The 17,855-nt window shown below is 40.0% G+C and overlaps 1 protein-coding gene across 2 annotated transcripts in view; it reads left to right on the top strand.

The window, feature by feature from the left end:
- The window catches only part of LOC135521163 (EGF-like repeat and discoidin I-like domain-containing protein 3), a 208,883-nt gene that overhangs the window by 121,621 nt on the left and 69,407 nt on the right, over nucleotides 1-17,855 (top strand). For both annotated transcript variants that reach the window (XM_064947183.1, XM_064947126.1), the window contains 2 exons: nucleotides 1,013-1,194; nucleotides 17,405-17,560. In XM_064947183.1, coding sequence (XP_064803255.1) covers nucleotides 1,013-1,194; nucleotides 17,405-17,560 — 338 coding nt within the window. The remainder of the gene's footprint in view (nucleotides 1-1,012; nucleotides 1,195-17,404; nucleotides 17,561-17,855) is intronic.

Below are 17,855 nucleotides of genomic sequence, written 5' to 3'. Positions count from 1 at the left end.
ACTCACTGCGATGGGCATGTGAGGAATCTACAGTATGTAGCTAATTTTCGATTTGTTTTCAACTCTCACATGTTTTTAATGAATATTTGTAAGAATTTCTGGGATGAGGCCCAATTGTTTGATTTTGCTTAAGAAATTACATATTTGACACGGTGTGCATTATAATGGATATAATAAAAGGAAGCACTCCCAAGTTCTGCACAAGAAGCATTTTGTCTTTGAAAAGCTTTGGCAGGGTATAAAATCCACAGATGCGGCTGTTAAAATGCTGCTAAAGTACCTGGACATGCTGCTTAGCAGATTCTCAGTAAAAAGGATTCTTACACTTTGGGTGATTTCATTAGAGCCATATTGGTGTCATGCCTCTCCACTTTATCTCTGGAGCACTGATGGTATATAAACCCTGTTTGGGTCTGTTGACTGTGGTGATGATGTTGTCCAGGCAAAATAGTTGGAGTTCCTTTGGAGCCAGTCTGAGGGCTCTCTAATTGAGGACTGTGTCATAGTGGAAACATTGAGGATGTCCTGGAGATGAACCAGATCAATGACAACAGTTTGATGAACACAAGTCAAGGTGACCTGACTCTTTTCGACATCAAGGACAGGATTTCCATGGGAGAGAGCAGCAAAAAGATAAGATTACGGTTAACGAAGGCAAAAACTCAGTGTTTATGACCGAGACTCTGCCTGATGTAACGGAGGGGAGCCCAACCATGAGGTACATCTTGTTCTGAGACAGATGGACATGGACAGAAAATCATGGACTGAGGAAGGAACATTGAAAAGCAGCAGTGCTGTAGAGAATGGGACAGTGGACCATCAGATTATTCCTATGAAGAAAGAATGCTGCACCCATGTTGCACACCTATACATATGCCTTATTAAAATATTCATGTTTTGAACAACCTCGATCTTAAACTCACTAGCCAGATAACTGTGAAATGTATGATTGCAAACGTATTTCATCCTTTATCTAACCCTATACATGTCTGTTTTTGTTCTGTCTTCTCAGAATGCTCTGGACCACTTGGCATGGAGGGGGGCATCATCTCCAACCAGCAGATAACAGCCTCATCCACACATCGTGCTCTGTTCGGCCTGCAGAAGTGGTACCCCTACTTCGCCCGGCTCAACAAGAAGGGCCTGGTCAACGCATGGACGGCTGCCGAGAACGACAGATGGCCCTGGATCCAGGTAAGACTCAGATACCAGCTGGGAGAGACGAGTCACTCAGGTTACTAGACAGGGACAGATGTGCCCACTAAAACTCCTCACACACCAGAGCGAATGATGATCGGAGATGTGTGTGTACATCTGAATGTTGGCATCAATGCACTATTACCTGGAGTTTAGAAAGTCAGGATTTGTGACGTACTGTATCTGCTTTTAGAGTTTAAGTTAAAGTACTTATATTATGCTTGGGTCCTATTTCAGGTACTATTTTTGCTTGTGGTGTGACATTGCAGTTAATTAGTGTGTCAGTTGACTAGTGCCACAGTGCTGATTGGGTTTAGTGGCAGATTAAACAGTGAGAGCTGGACAGAACAGCTGTTGGTTCCACTCCCGTGTGTATTACTAGTGGGGTTGCTGGAGCGAATCACAGCATGTATGTGCTAAACCTCTGCCGTTCTTTCGTTCTGAAATGCAAATAAATATCCTTTACTCAGACCTACACAGTTATGTACTCCGAGATTTGTCTCAGAGGTGCCAGTTCAGGCATCAAAGTGTCTGTTTAGTTGGATTCGTAATCGCAACAATAGGTACATTTCACTGTGAGGATATTGAAAGCAGTTAGTGAAAGGAAATGATATAATAACTATCCCATTGTGTCTCTAACAATAGACATCAATTATGGATTTTTTTATTTTTTATTTTTTATTTTTTTGTCCCAAATCTGTTATAGATCACAGAAATTAAAGAGAGCGATAAACAGAAAGGGGGGCGAGAGAATGTGTCAAAGAGGGATAGGAGGAGAGGGTATATAGAAAGAATGATCAAAAGAGATTATCTGAGGAGAAATACAGTGTGAAAAGACAGATACATGCATGAAAGGGAAAGGTGAGCGAGACAGAGAGTGTGAGAAGAAGTTTATTTGCGTTGTTTTGTAACGTATTTTTTTACTTATTTTGTACATAATGTTGCCACTAACATCTCTTATGACCGAAAATAACTTCTCGACATCAGGACTGTGATTGCTCACCACGGAATGGCAGAATCCTTTTTTTCCTTTAACGAGTTTGACGAGCCCGACGCGAATGATGTACTGCAGGCCCAGATCCCCGTGATTTGCATGATGAGGAGGCGGAGAAAAAGTGGCCAGAGGGCAAGTTTCTTTCTAAGAATTCGTAGGCAATCGAATAAACCCCCACTTCCTTCCATTCTGCTAGCAAACGTGCAATCTTTGGAGAATGAAATCGATGACCTACGCGGAAGATTAAACTACCAACGGGACAGTCAAAACTGTAATATATTATGCTTCACGGAGTCGTGGCTGAACGACGACACTATCAACATACAGCTGTCTGGTTTAACACTGTACCGGCAGGATAGAACAGCGGCGTCTAGTAAGACAAGTGGTGCCGGACTATGTATTTTTGTAAATAGCATCTGGTGCACGATATCTTAGGAAGTCTCGAGCTATTGCTCACCTGAGGTAGAGTATCTCATGATAAGCTTTAGACCACACTATCTACCTATCTACCTATTTTTTGCTCACCCAGAGGCGCCGCTCCTAGTAGCCGGGGACTTTAATACATGGAAACTTAAATCTGTTTTACCAAATATATATCAGCATGTTAAATGTGCAACCAGCGGGACCACCTTTACTCCACACACAGAGACGCATACAAAGCTCTCCCTCGCCCTCCATTTGGCAAATCTGACCATAATTATGTCCTCCTTATTCCTGCTTACAAGGAAAAATTAAAGCAGGAAGCACCAGTGACTAGATCAATAAAAAAGTAGTCAGACAAAGCAGATGCTAAGCTGCAGTTCCTTGGTGTCCACATCACCAACAAACTAAGATGGTCCAAGCACACCAAGACAGTCATGAAGAGGGAACGACAAAACCTATTCCCCCTCAGGAGACTGAAAATATTTTTCATGGCTTCTCAGATCCTCGAAACTGTTCTACAACTGCACCATCGAGAGCATCCTGACTGGTTGCATCACTGCCTGGTATGTCAACTGCTCGGCCTTCGACCGCAAGGCGCTACAGAGGGTAGTGTGAAAGGCCCAATACATCACTGGAGCCAAGCTTCCTGCCATCCAGGACTTCTATACCAGGTGGTGTCAGAGGAAGTCCCTAAAAATTGTCAAAGACTCCAGCCACTCTAGTCATACACTGTTCTCTCCTGTTCTCTTTGCTACAGCATGGCAAGCGGCACCAGAGTGCCAAGTGTAGGTCCAAGGGGCTTCTAAACAGCTTCTACCCCCAAGCCATAAGACTCCTGAACATCTAATCAAATGGCTACCCAGACTATTTGCATTGCCCCTCCCCCTCTTTTACACCGCTGCTACTCTTTGTTGCTACTCTACTTGAATAACTCTACCTAAATGTATATATTACCTCAACCAACCGGTGCCCCCACACATTGACTCTGTACCTGTACCCCCCTGTATATAGTCTTGCTATTGTTATTTTACTGATGCTCTATAATTAATGGTATCTGTATTTGTTTTAAACTGCATTGTTGGTTAGGGGCTCATAAGTAAGCATTTCACTGCAAGGTTGTATTCTGCGCATGTGACTAATACAATTTGAAGACAGAGTGGAAGGGAAAGGTGTGCCAGGCAGTGCAAAAGAAGACAGAGAGACACATGGGTGGAAGGGAGAGGTGAGCGAGACCGACAGAGAAACAGAGGGAGCGAGAGAAAAGCAGCCAAGCGCATGGAGCATATAAGACAAATCTGAGATGACGTGGCGTCATTAAAGCCAAACAAACCACTGAGGTGGTTTGTTGGGCTTTAATGACGCCACGTGGGATAATGTTGGGGATTCTGTGGCGCTCTGGCTTCAGGAGAGGGGTTCTGGGTAATTGGGACATGAGTAGAGTGGTGTATACTTCTCTCAGCGCTATGGGGTTTTAGGCTCGTGGGCGGTATGTTCTGAAAGTGTGTATGTGGGTGTGTGTGTGTGGGTGTTTTGTGTTTTCCTAGTGTCAGGGCCAGCCCTGTCATGGTGTTAGGTTTAACACACCAGTTCTGTATTTGGCTGATGATTTATTATATTGAAAATATAGCCAAGTGACCGCTCTAACAGTGGAAATATATGGCCTCAATGATTGAAGGCAGACAAGATCAGGTGGGACCATTCTAGCAAATGAGAAGGCAGATATGTGTGTGAACAACATGCACAACAACTAAGTTGTTTTTGTCAAAGTTGCCAGAATTCCACATGTATCCACTTATATCAGTACATTTGTAACAGCTTAAACATTATGAAACTTCTATTTGATCAAATAAGCCTTACTTAATTTGACACTCATAGACATCCATACCAAAAAGGGCTTATGTCACCCGGACAGATTTTGGGTGGAGTAAAACCTCTCGCTTCACATCTTCCTCTCTGCTCTGTATTATTGAATAGCAAATAAATCAATACTGGTACTTTTAATAATACTGACATTGTGTATTCATACACCTTTTGTGGTTGTATTTCCAAATGTATTGTATTTATAACTGTATATATAACATTTTATAACTGTGTGCCTGTGTTTGTGAGCCTGTCTGTGTTTCTTCACGCGTCTCTTTTTGTAAGGGAGCCTGGATTGTCCTCATTAGGGCTCACACACACATGACATTGCTTGGCGACACTCCAGGGAAATATGGTGTTGGCGTGACGTTGACGACATACCTCTCTGGTGGTTCTTGGATGAATTGAGATGTGACGATGCGATATGCATGTCTAAAACAAATCAAATCACTTGTGAATGCTAACAGGGTTAGGCTATAGATGAGAAGAGAAAGTGTTACTATTCATTGAGGGGATGCAGCTTCTACTGCTCTACTCCACTCCACCCTTAAAACTCCAATGTTTTGGAAATGCAAAGCTCTGCATACAGTCATTGAAGAGTTAATTAAAAGTGAAAAAAGCTAATCACCACCACTTGCTTTAGTACTATAGAACAGCCATGGCTTGGTATTTGTGTCATGGTTTGGCATTTATAGACATTTACTGATATGTCACGGTTTACAGACGCCCTTAGTAAGAGTCAAAGTTTTGTAGAGACATTAAAGCATTAAATCATTATTCACGTTGGATTATGAGCATTTTTGGACAGGAGTTGTATTATGCTTTTACACGTGCCGTATATTGTGGGAGCTCGGAAATGTCCCTCTCTGGTAGATCTCGTCCTAATATCTGATGTCCTGCACTCGGTTGCCAAAAGCATTTTAAGGCTACGTTCATCGTTAGAACCTTTGGAGGAGCATTATTACATCTCCGTTTCCCAACCATCAGTTGCTTTTGAAAACACTTGTTATTTAATGACTGCCGCAGACCACTCGTAGAACAGCGAAGTACATTGTTAGATGTTTTTCTAAGCACAAAATCTCCGCTAAGCACAAAATCAAGATGTTTATCTGTATTTCTGTGACCGCAGATATCTTTAGAACTAATGTTACAAGTGACAACAAATACAAAGTTGCCCATTTCTTTGCAATACAAGCAAAGGATATAAAGATCAGTGGCGGCTGCTTAGGGGAGGACGGACGGCTTATAATAATGTCTGGAACGGTACACATGTAATGGCATCAAACAAATTGAAAACATGTGTTTGATACCATTCCACCTATTCCACCCCAGCTATTACCACAATCCGTCCTCCCCAATTAAGGTGCCACCAGCCTCCTGTGATAAATGTTTTAAATGAAATCCGAGATGACTGTATAAAAAGGTACATGCAGTATAGGCTGCATATATCTATACATTTTAATGATATTGAAATCAAGTTCATATTAATTGAATTGAGTTTTATTTAGCTATTTGTACGCCATTCTCTGTCATTTTTGACTCTATATATTTCATTATGTGTAACGTGCACAATGATGCACAAAATCTTGATTTAGTGCATTATAATAGGTTAAGCATTAGAATAAACCGCCTTAATATTTGTAGCCACAGGTGATATCATCTCTCTAGGATCTGATCTGTCAATGGTATTGTGGAATAATTCTAATGTTAAATTGAGATTGGAAAGGGAGAAAGCTGATCCGAGAGCAGTGCTTCCTTTCTTTTGATCCTATCAGTATCAACAGATGCCTCAACAATGCCCTTAGAGAACATTCACCCATTCAGCATCGTTCACACTCTCTTAAACTTTAGCCCCACCCATCTCTTTAAGGGTTGATCTGAGCATTCTGTCCTAACAACAGCATTCAAGCACACAAGCTAACAGCAAAACATTGGCTAGCTCACTAGCTACTTCCAGACACAAATGAGAGAACACCTCACTGACCATTTTACTCGCCATAGCAGAGTAGGTTAGGCTGTTTTTATTCTATCCAGAGCGTTGGTGACTGCAACTGTACTGTTGGCAACAATTTACACTTTTTTTGCCAACGTTTACTGACACCAGCCATATTCAATGGGTGTTGAGCATTCAGAAACTTGTCAGTTATTCTGCGCTCTGGCACACTCAGACGAGAGTGCTTGAAATCGGAGTAGATAGCCAGAGAGAATTTACCAGCTACATCTATCAACAGTTGTCGCAGTGACATTCTATTGAAATGCATACTTGCATAGTGGAGTCTTTTGTTAAGTCATGTTGCGAGCGAGCAAGCTAAACAATGAACCATAATCCCAACTCATAACGTTACTAACCTGCATGAATCTACAGGTAGCTAACCAGCCAGGTTCAATTTTAGCTAGCTAACATTAGGCTACAACTAGCAAAGCAAATGGCTTTGAGATATGAATAATAAGATCATACACGTAACATTAGCTAGTGAGCCAGCCAGCTAATGTTAGCTAAATAGATAACAGTATACTTTAACTTGGAATGAAAATGACTCTGTCAAAATTAGAAATGTGTAATATCCAAAAATGTAGCTAGCTCGGCTATCTTACCCGTATACATCATGGATGGATGCTTCTCCCGGTCACGGATGCCATGGCTGCCCTTATTTTGAAGATGTAATCCGGAGACAGGTGTTTTCTCCATCTCCTTAGCTACCATTATCTAATTCCACTTATTTCAAAATTCGGTCTTCCACAGCAACACTTATGCAGTTCTACTACACAATATATATTTTTTAAAGCCGCGTCAGACGGGATTACCTACACATACTAACCAGCTCAAATAGACAGAAATGTGCTATATGGCAGACCAATACAAACTCATCTCTGGGCATGTCCAGCCCACTCATTATCTCAGCCAATCATGGCTAGCAGGAAGGTTCCTGTCTTTTTGTGTGTTACACTAACTAGACTCATAATTTAATTTTTGTATTTATATTTACAGATGGCATACAAGTTTGTTATTGAGGCACAGGTAAGTTCACATGTTCCAGAAGGCATTTCTAAGTTCACATTCAAATGGCTCTCCTGTGAAGTATTGACCCACGACATATGCCTAGTTTCCTGAAACGAGTCACATATAGGCACAGGAGAAGGGGAATAAAGCATGCAAGATGATCTTTTTTTCATCACACAGGGGTTCTTTGCTTGTGTCAAGGACACAGGTCAATCTGATGGCCACAATGCTGGTAATTCCCTCAACAATTACACCCAATCTTGATTTGAGAGCATAATCAACTCTGAATATCTATCCAGCTGATGTGTTTTGGGCCCGTTGTGTTTTTTATTTTTTTATGTTGCAGATCGATTGTAGCTTCCATCAATTGAATTGCTTCTATCAATTCCAATTCCAATATTTGTTTGTAATTAATACAGTACCAGTTGTAAGTTTGAACACGCCTACACATTCCAGGGTTTTTCTTAATTTTTACTATTTTCTACAATGTAGAATAATAGTGAAGACATCACAATAATGAAATAGCACACATGGAATCATGTAGTAACCAAAAAAGTGTTAAACAAATCAAAATATATTTTTATATTTGAGATTCTTTAAAGTAGCCTTGCCTTGATGACAGCTTTGCACACTCTTGGAATTCTCTCAAACAGCTTCATGGGGAATACTTTTCCAACAGTCTTGAAGGAGTTCCCATATACAGTGCCTTGCGAAAGTATTCGGCCCCCTTGAACTTTGCGACCTTTTGCCACATTTCAGGCTTCAAACATAGATATAAAACTGTATTTTTTTGTGAAGAATCAACAACAAGTGGGACACAATCATGAAGTAGAACGACATTTATTGGATATTTCAAACTTTTTTAACAAATCAAAAACTGAAAAATTGGCCGTGCAAAATTATATATAATTTTTTTATATATTTTATATATAAAATTATATATATATAGTACAAAATACATATCACGACAAGAGCGACAAGACAACATAAAGAGCGACCTAAGACAACAACATAGCAAGGCAGCAACACATGACGACACAGCATGGTAGCAACACAACATGACAACAACATGGTAGCAACATAACATGATCATTTCTGAGGCAGGTAACTCTAATGAATTTAATCCACTGCAGCAAAGCTAACTCTGGGTCTTCCTTTCCTGTGGCGGTCCTCATGAGAGCCAGTTTCATCATAGTGCTTGATGGTTTTTACGACTGTTCTTGAAGAAACTTTGAAAGTTATTGAAATTTTCCGGATATTGACTGACCATGTCTTAAAGTAATGATGGACTTGGTCTTTTACCAAATTGGGCTGTTTTGATGTCTTTGCTATCTACAATGTAGAAAATAGTAAAATATATAGAAAAATCCTAAGTAGGTGTGTCCAAACTTTTAACAGGTACTGCATATGTATGCACATCTTTTTAAAATATTTTTTTGTTAATTATTTTCCACTAACACTTCCACCCCTCCCCTAATGAAAACTAATGAACAACAAGACTTAGGCTTCTACTTCCAGGTTATACATACTATATACATTTTGCAAACACAATCTATTTTACAATAGTTATCTTTTGTTTGATTTTACCCCTATCCTTCGGTTACCCTCGACCCCTCCCATCTACAGTTGAAGTCGGAAGTTTACATACACCTTAGCCAAATACATTTAAACTCAGTTTTTCACAATTCCTGACATTTAATCCTAGTAAAAATTCCTTGTCTTCGGTCAGTTAAGATCACCACTTTATTTTAAGAATGTGAAATGTCAGAATAATAATAGAGAGAATGATTTACAGTATTTCAACATTTATTTATTTCATCACATTCCCAGTGGGTCAGAAGTTTACATACACTCAATTAGTATTTGGTAGCATTGCCTTTAAATTGTTTAAATTGAGTCAAGCGTTTCGGGTAGCCTTCCACAAGCTTCCCACAATAAGTTGAGTGAGTTTTGGCCCATTCCTCCTGGCAGAGCTGGTGTAACAGAGTCAGGTTTGTAGGTCTCCTTGCTCGCACACACTTCTTCAGTTCAGCCCACAAATGTTCAATAGGTTTGAGGTCAGGGCTTGGTGATGGCCACTCCAATACCTTGACTTTGTTGTCCTTAAGCCATTTTGCCACAACTTTGGAAGTATGCTTGGGGTCATTGTCCATTTGGGAGACCCATTTGTGACTAAGCTTTAACTTCCTGACTGATGTCTTGAGCTGTTGCTTCAATATATCTACATAATTGTCCTTCCTCATGATGCCATCATGATGCTGGAACCCCAGTGTTTCACGGTTGGGGTGGTGTTCTTCGACTTGCAAGCCTCCCCCTTTTTCCTCCAAACATAAAGATCGTCATTATGGCCAAACAGTTCTGTTTTTGTTTCATCACACCAGAGGACATTTCTCCAAAAAGTATGATCTTTGTCCTCATGTGCAGTTGCAAACCGTAGTCTGGCTTTTTTATTGCGGTTTTGGAGCAGTGGCTTCTTCCTTGCTGAGCGTCCTTTCAGCTTTTGTCGATATAAGACTCATTTTTCTGTGGATAGAGAAAATGTTTGTACCTATTTCCTCCAGCATCTTCACAAGGTCCTTTTCTGTTGTTCTGGGATTGATTTGCACTTTTCTATTCTCCTAGTTTCTTCAGATTGTAAATTAAAGATACAATTTTTTGCAAAAAGTATTATTATACTATTGATCAATTGACTAGGACTTTTCAAATAACCCAGTAGTGCTACCTGCAGAGTAAGCGCCAAGATAATGCTGCAATTCTTCATCCATTCCTGGACCTGCGACCAAAAGCAAGCTACATATGGACAGTACGGAAACAAATTATCTCATGATTCTGTCTCTTCACACCAAAATCTGCAGAGCTGGGATGGTTTTATCCTTCATATATATAACATTATATTGGTTCCAAGAATGTTGTATAATAATATTAATTAAAAAATTCAAAGTTTTGATTCCGGCGTCTTTTTGCGTATCAGTTCATAAACAATGTGCCTTGGAATCTCTTCTCAACTACTTTGCAATCTATATGGCACAGCTGTTAATATTTGATCCTTGAATGAAACTCATTCAAATCACCCAGCAGTACTATCTGTAGAGTTAGCTCCAGGTAAATGTTGCAATTGTTCAGCCATTCCTAGACCTGCAACAAAAAACAAGCTTCATATGGACAGTACCAAAACAAATTATCTAATGATTCTGTCTCTTCACAGCAAAATCTGCAGAGCTGGGATTGTTGTATCCTCCATTAATATAACATTATATTGGTTGCAAGAATATTGTAACTTGATACTTTCTATTGCTTGTTTTAGAAATAGCATTATTTTATATTTGGAGACTTAATGGCTTTAATTGCATCTAGAAGTTCCTCCTCTGTTAGTTGGCCTTCACATGACTCTTTCTGTACAGCTGTTCATTTTACATTATTCATAGAAAAAACGTTATGGATATAACTTCGGTTAGTGGAGATGGAGGAGACTGAAACGAAAACATATGTTGAAAGTACTTTGCTTCCTATATCAAAATATTGTTTGGTGAATCATGGGTGACGCCGTCATGTCTTACAAGCTTCAGTAAAAAAATGTAGGTAGTATTTCTATGTTGAATATTAAAAAATGTGTTGTCATTGTCCTTTAACTTTCAGCACCCATTGTGCTTCACATTTCTCTTCTGCAAGGGAGTTGTATGTTGAACTTTATTTCTGTATACACAGGTTTTGCAAGTGGTTTGGTTGATTGTGGTGGTTTGTTAGTGTTTTGGTTGATTGTGGTGGTCCGTTAGTGTTTTGGCTGATTGTGGTGGTTTCTTAGTGTTTTGTTTGATTGTTGTGGTTTATTAGTGTTTTGGTTCATTGTGGTGGGTTATTACTGTTGGTGAGATGTGGTGTGTCTGTATCTGCTGTATCATGCAGTTTATCTTTTGCTGTTGTATTGATTTATTGATTTATCATGTTTGAGTTGTTTGTTCTCAGGGCACCATTGAGAATAAGACCCTGGTCTCAATTGGGCTCCCCTGAATACATACAAGTTAAATAAAATGTAATTGTCACTTTTAGTCTGAACTACTATTGTTCTTTCTCAAGCTGTTTTTGCTCAAGGTTGTTTTTGCTTAGCAGTTCACACATGTGGAAGTACATTATTTCATGTACAGCTGTAGGACCTTATTTGAGCTATATTGTCACAGCAAAATACTTCTGCAGCAACAGGATTTTAAAGTTTAGTCCATTAATGTTGCTTGTATTGGTGGTTAGGCTGTTAGCTGACCAGAAGTAGGTTACATGAAAAATGCAATACTATTAATATAACCGTGTGTTAGTGTGTATTTTCAATGACGTTATGTAAATTGTAAAGTTATGCCAGGTCGGAATTGTAAATGAGAACTTGTTCTCAACTTGCCTACCTGGTTAAATAAAGGTGAAAAAATAAATAATAATAAAATAAAATCACGAAGCTCATCTGCCTTTCATGCAGTGCCAAAAAATCATCAGCAACAAAAGAGGGATCAAATTAAGATCCTACATCTGTAGGCACTACACTGCAGAACACCTCACAGGGTTTATCAGATCACAATATGAACATATGTGAACAACATGAATTAAATCAAGTAATAATCATGATCAGTAATTTCTATTGGTCAGTGCTGACTTCCTCCACACAGTAAGCTTTAAAGTTCAAACGACAGCAGGGAAACGGCATTCACATTCATGACTTTAGGCGTCTACTAAGTCAGTGGAACTAATCGGCCTGGCATGAAAACATATTCTTAATTCTGACAAGAACACAGTATGTGACTGGTCCATTCTGAGTCTCTAAAGGATGTGTAGGAGCATTATTACAGCCTGTATGAATGACACAGTGTCAGCGCTGAGGGGGGTGGATCTACGTGACTCAACCGATGTGCCACATTAGGGGCTTAAAACGCAATGCTTCCTCCATTTAGGTCTTGAATACTTTGGCAGGTCCTCTGCCACTTCAAAAAAACACAGGGAAATAAAAATAAATGCTTGTCGAGGAGACCATTGCCAAAGCTAATTGACCATTTTCAAACAATTACTGTATAAAAGAGTGGAGGATTTTAAGGACGACAGAATATCTTGAAATCGCAGTTTAAGAGTGGAATGATGTGAACTACAGCAGGTAGCTGGAAGGACTGAGTTTCTGATAACATCCGGTCTCACTTCTGTCCTACCTCAAGAAGCAGGAGGCATCTTACTCAAGAAGCAGGAGACATCTTACTCAAGAAGCAGGAGGCATCTTACTCAAGATGCAGGAGACATCGTACTCAAGAAGCAGGAGGCATCTTACTCAAGAAGCAGGAGGCATCTTACTCAAGAAGCAGGAGGCATCTTACTCAAGACGCAGAAGGCATCGTACTCAAGAAGCAGGAGGCATCTTACTCAAGAAGCAGGAGGCATCTTACTCAAGAAGCAGGAGGCATCTTTCTCAAGATGCAGGAGACATCGTACTCAAGAGGCAAGATGTGATCCGACTCTACTGGCTCTAACAGATTTGCTAAAAATATATATTGTTTGCAGATGGGTTTAATGGTTGTGTTTTATAAAGGGTGGATGTTTTGTTTTGAGTACATACTTACACTACACTGTTAGTGGGGAAACTGTGTAGCAATGTACAGATAAGTGAGGTTCCATTGCCCCAATAAGCACCAGCAAATTACAAAACTTTGAAGAGCAGCCATGATGGCGGCAGATGAGGGGCCATCTGACCTCAAACCCTTTCCCGTCTCAGAGACTCTCGACTGGGACATCTCTTCCAGACCTCCCCCTCCATGGAGTTCACACTGAGCTCTTCTCGTATCCCTGTCACTGCCGAATTGAGATCATGATGGGGAAAATTATCCTCATGTTATGCAGTGTCATTTTGATATACGGCCGGGGGAATTATGGGCCTTTTATGTCAGTTCGCTCACACTGAATCAATTTTCTCAAACTTACAATCACCGCTGAGCAGTATCCAGGCAGATGTTCTCAACAGAGCCTCACTCAGCGTGAACTAAGACACTTCCAGTATTATGTGGAGTGACTGAAGTGTGTTTGTAAGTGGTCATTATCCGTGCAAAGAATCACACCAATTACCTGAGCACTAGGCCTTTTAGTCACAGTAGACTAATGAGAGAGAGAGAGAAGATGTTAATGTTGTTCTCCAGAATATGAAAAAAAACAAGAGATAAGTGGAGAATAAGTGGGTGTTCATTGTGTCTTTGATTGCATTGAGGATGTTGTGTAAGACTTTGTCAAAAAGACTTGAGTTACTGTAGTCAGCAAGTGAAGAAGTACATGCTCAGAGTGCAAAGGCGTATTTAATCTCAGAGGCTAAGTTTAGCCCTTGTGGTGTTGTTCCAAGAAAATATTGTCAATCCATCATTATCATGAACAGGGGCCTTTTTGGTTTTCACATGACTCTCATTCTTGTGGGACACAGTTCATTTGAGTTTCCCCTGATTTGACTCCAGGATGTTACGTGTGGTAGCAGCTGTCATGTGGAAGTAGCAGTTGCCAAACGTACGGTGCATTCAGAAAGTATTCAGACCCCTTGACTCTGTCCACATGTTTGTTATGTTTATAGCCTTATTCTAAAATGGATGAAATTGTTTTTCCCCCTCATCAATCTACATACAATACCCCATAATTACTATGCAAAAACTATTGCAAATGTATTACAATTAAAAAACTGATATCACATTTACTTAAGTATTCAGACTTTGTAGGACCTTTGGCAGTGATTACAACTTACAGTCTTTTTTGTATGAAGCTACAAGCTTGGTACATCTGTATTTGGGAAGTTTCTCCCATTCTTCTAGGCAGATCCTACTTTTGACCCAGTTATGACTGTTGTGAAAATGAATCAGATTTAGCTGAGACTGTGTGTGTGTGTGTGTGTTTGCCCCTGTCTTTGTTTCTTTCCATATGTGTTCATTCAGCACAGCACCAGTCCTTAGTTACCACCATACATCCTCATCTATTACAGCAGCAGTCCTTAGTTACCACCATAGGCTGTCCTCTATTACAGCACCAGTCCTTAGTTACCATCATAGGCTGTATTCTATTACAATTCTGTCATCATATGGAGCTATTAAAATTAATAATAAAATAACTTCTGACTGAAGAAAATACTCTCTCTCTCTCTTCTCTCTTATAATGGTCATACTGCTGTGCGTCAAACTTAAGGATTCTAATTGAAGCCCCAACCCGTCTCTGTCAGAAGTGCTTTAGTTTGGCAGTATATTGACAGGCTAGATTGGATTGACTGGCTGGCTGGCTGGCTGAATGTGGTGTGAGGGGATAGACTAATGTTGCATTCACACACAGTCCTGAGGAAGATAGATGACCTTGACAGGATCAGATAAAAGATCTGAGTGTAATAGCCAGAGGATGTCTGACACACACTGATGTGCCCTAGGAGAAAGTCCACTGTGTGCAGCTCACCCTGCACTAACATAAATAACATGATACTCTTGAAGTAATATGGCTACATGTTCATCTGCCTCAGCTAAAGCCCATTCTGGTGGGAAGCTGCTATAGACCACCAAGTGCTAACACTCAGTATCTGGATAACATCTTTGGAATGCTTGATAATGTATGTGATATCAACAGAGACATATATTTTCTGGGTGATTTTAAATATTGACTGGCTTTCATCAAGCTGCCCACTCAAGAAAAAGCTTCAAACTGTAACCAGTGCCTTATCAGTCAACCTACCAAACAGCACAGGAATTAAATCATCAATATGTATTGATCACATCTTTACTAATGCTGCAGAAATGAGATTGAAAGTAGTATCCAAATCCATTGGCTGTAGTGATCACAATATAGTAGACATATCTAGGAAAACCAAAGTTCCAAAGGCTGGGCCTAATATAGTGTATAAGAGGTCATACAATAGGTTTTGTAGAAATGTTGTTGATGTAAATAATATTTATTGCACTTGACACATTTATGAAATAGCTTTTTCCAGTTTCTAATAAGCATCCACCTATTAAGAAAAGTCCTATACAAAATGTTTAAATCCCTGTGGATTGATGGGGAATTGAAAACTTGTATGGTTGAGAAGGATGAGGCAAAAGGAATTGAAAATAAGTCTGATTGGCAAACATTGCAAATTGAGAAAACCTGTGACTAAACTGAATAAAAAGAAGAAGAAACTACACTATGAAACAAAGATAAATTACATAAAGAATGATAGTAAAACGCTTTGGAGCAACTTAAATTACATTTTTGGGGAAAAAGCAAACTCAACTATATCATTCATTGAATCATATTACTCATTCACAACAAAACCAACTGATATTGCCAACTACTATTGCCAACTAATGATTTTTTCATTGGCAAGATTAGCAAATTTACGCATGTAAGCAACTAACACTGACACTGTACATCCAAGTTTATCTGACAAAATTTTGAAAGACGAGCATTGTAATCTTGAATTCTGTAAAGTTAGTGTGGAAGAGGTGAGCAAAGTATTGTTGTCTATCAACATTGACAAGCCACTGGGGTCTGACAACTTGGATGGAAAATGACGAAGGATAATAGCGGACAATATTTCCACTTCTCCTTGCCATATGTGCCCCCAGGCTTGGAGGGAAGCAAACACCATTCCGATACCCAAGAATAGTAAAACCCTCTTACTGGCTCAAAAGCCTACCAATCAGCCTGTTACAAATCCTTAGTAAATTTTGTGGTAAAAATTGTGTTTGACCAGATACAATGCTATTTTACAGTAAACAAATTGACGACAAACTTTCAACATGCTTATAGAGAAGGACATTCAACAAGCACAGCACTCACACAAATGACTGATGATTGGCTGAAAGAATATTATGATAAAAAGATTGTGGTGGCTGTTTCGTTAGTGCGGTGCAGCTTTTGACATTATCGATCATAGTCTGCTGCTGGAAAAAACATATGCGTTATGGCTTTTCACCCCCTGCTATATTGTGGATAGAGTTACCTGTTTAACAGAACACAGAGGGTTTTCTTTAATGGAATCCAACAAAATCCACATAGAGTCAGGAGTTCCCCGGGGCAGCTGTCTAGGCCCATTTATTTTTTCAATATTTACTAATGACATGCCATTGGCTTTGAGTAAAGCCAGTGTGTCTATGTATGCGGATGACTCAACACGATTCATGTCAGCTACTACAGTGACTGAAAGGACTGCAACACTTAACAAAGAGTTGCAGTTAGTTTCAGAATAGGTGGAAAGGAATAAGTTAGTCCTAAATATTTCTAAAACTTAAAGCCTTGTATTTGGGACAAATCATTCACTAAACACTAAACCCTAAACCTCAATTAAATATCGTAACAAATAATGTGGAAATTGAGCAAGTTGAGGTGACTAAAATGTTTGGAGTAACCCTGGATTGTAACTGTCATGGTCAAAAAATATTGGTACAACAGTAGCTAAGCTGGGGAGAAGTCTGTCCATAATAAAGCGCTTCTCTACCTTCTTAACAGCACTATCAACAAGACAGGTCCTACAGGCCCCAGTTTTGTCGTACCTGGACTACTGTTCATTTGTGTGGTCATGTGCCACAAAAATGGACATAGGGAATTTATAATTGTCTCAGTACTGGCCCTTGGATGTGAACGGAGAGCTGGTATTAATAATATAGATGTCAATCTTTCCTGGTGGAAAGTGGAGGAGAGATTGACTTCATCATATTTGTATTTATGAGAGGTATTGACATGTTGAATGCACCGAGCTCTCTGTCTAAACTACTGGCACACAGCTCGGACATCCATGCATACCCCAGAAACATTGGCAGCAGCTAATGGGGATCCATAATAAATACAAATACACACGCTCACACACACACTACATACATGTATGAAAATGTACACACATGCACAGTCACACACAGACACACAAACTCACAAACACAAGGTTCTTGATTGCTGTTTTATCCCTTATTTCCCTACAGATAAACCTACAGAGGAGGATGCGGGTCACGGGCCTAATTACCCAGGGTGCAAAGCGCATCGGCAGCCCAGAGTACGTCAAGTCTTACAAAGTGGCCTCTAGTGATGATGGCAAGACCTGGAGGACAAACAAAGTCAAGGGCACAGACGAGGACATGGTGAGACACACACACACACAGCAACTGGAGACCACACACCAAGTCAAGGGCAGAGTGGAGGACATGATGAGATTACTTTTTAATTAGCCAGCTCACTCCGGGTTCCTCTTCCTAGCACTTACCCCCCTCCACTTTTTATGACTTTTAGATTGCGTTTCATACTATTTGGGGATGAACGGCCACCAAATAGACTCCCCGACACTCTGTCATTTTTGACAGCGCACCATGTCCCCTGTCCCGTCCTCCAACCAGCCATCCCCATTTTGACGCCTGCCACCAATGGATTGTGTATGTG

This window comes from Oncorhynchus masou, chromosome 1, assembly GCF_036934945.1.
Source record: "Oncorhynchus masou masou isolate Uvic2021 chromosome 1, UVic_Omas_1.1, whole genome shotgun sequence".
Taxonomy (NCBI): domain Eukaryota; kingdom Metazoa; phylum Chordata; class Actinopteri; order Salmoniformes; family Salmonidae; genus Oncorhynchus; species Oncorhynchus masou.
This window is presented reverse-complemented; position numbering and strand designations above follow the sequence as displayed.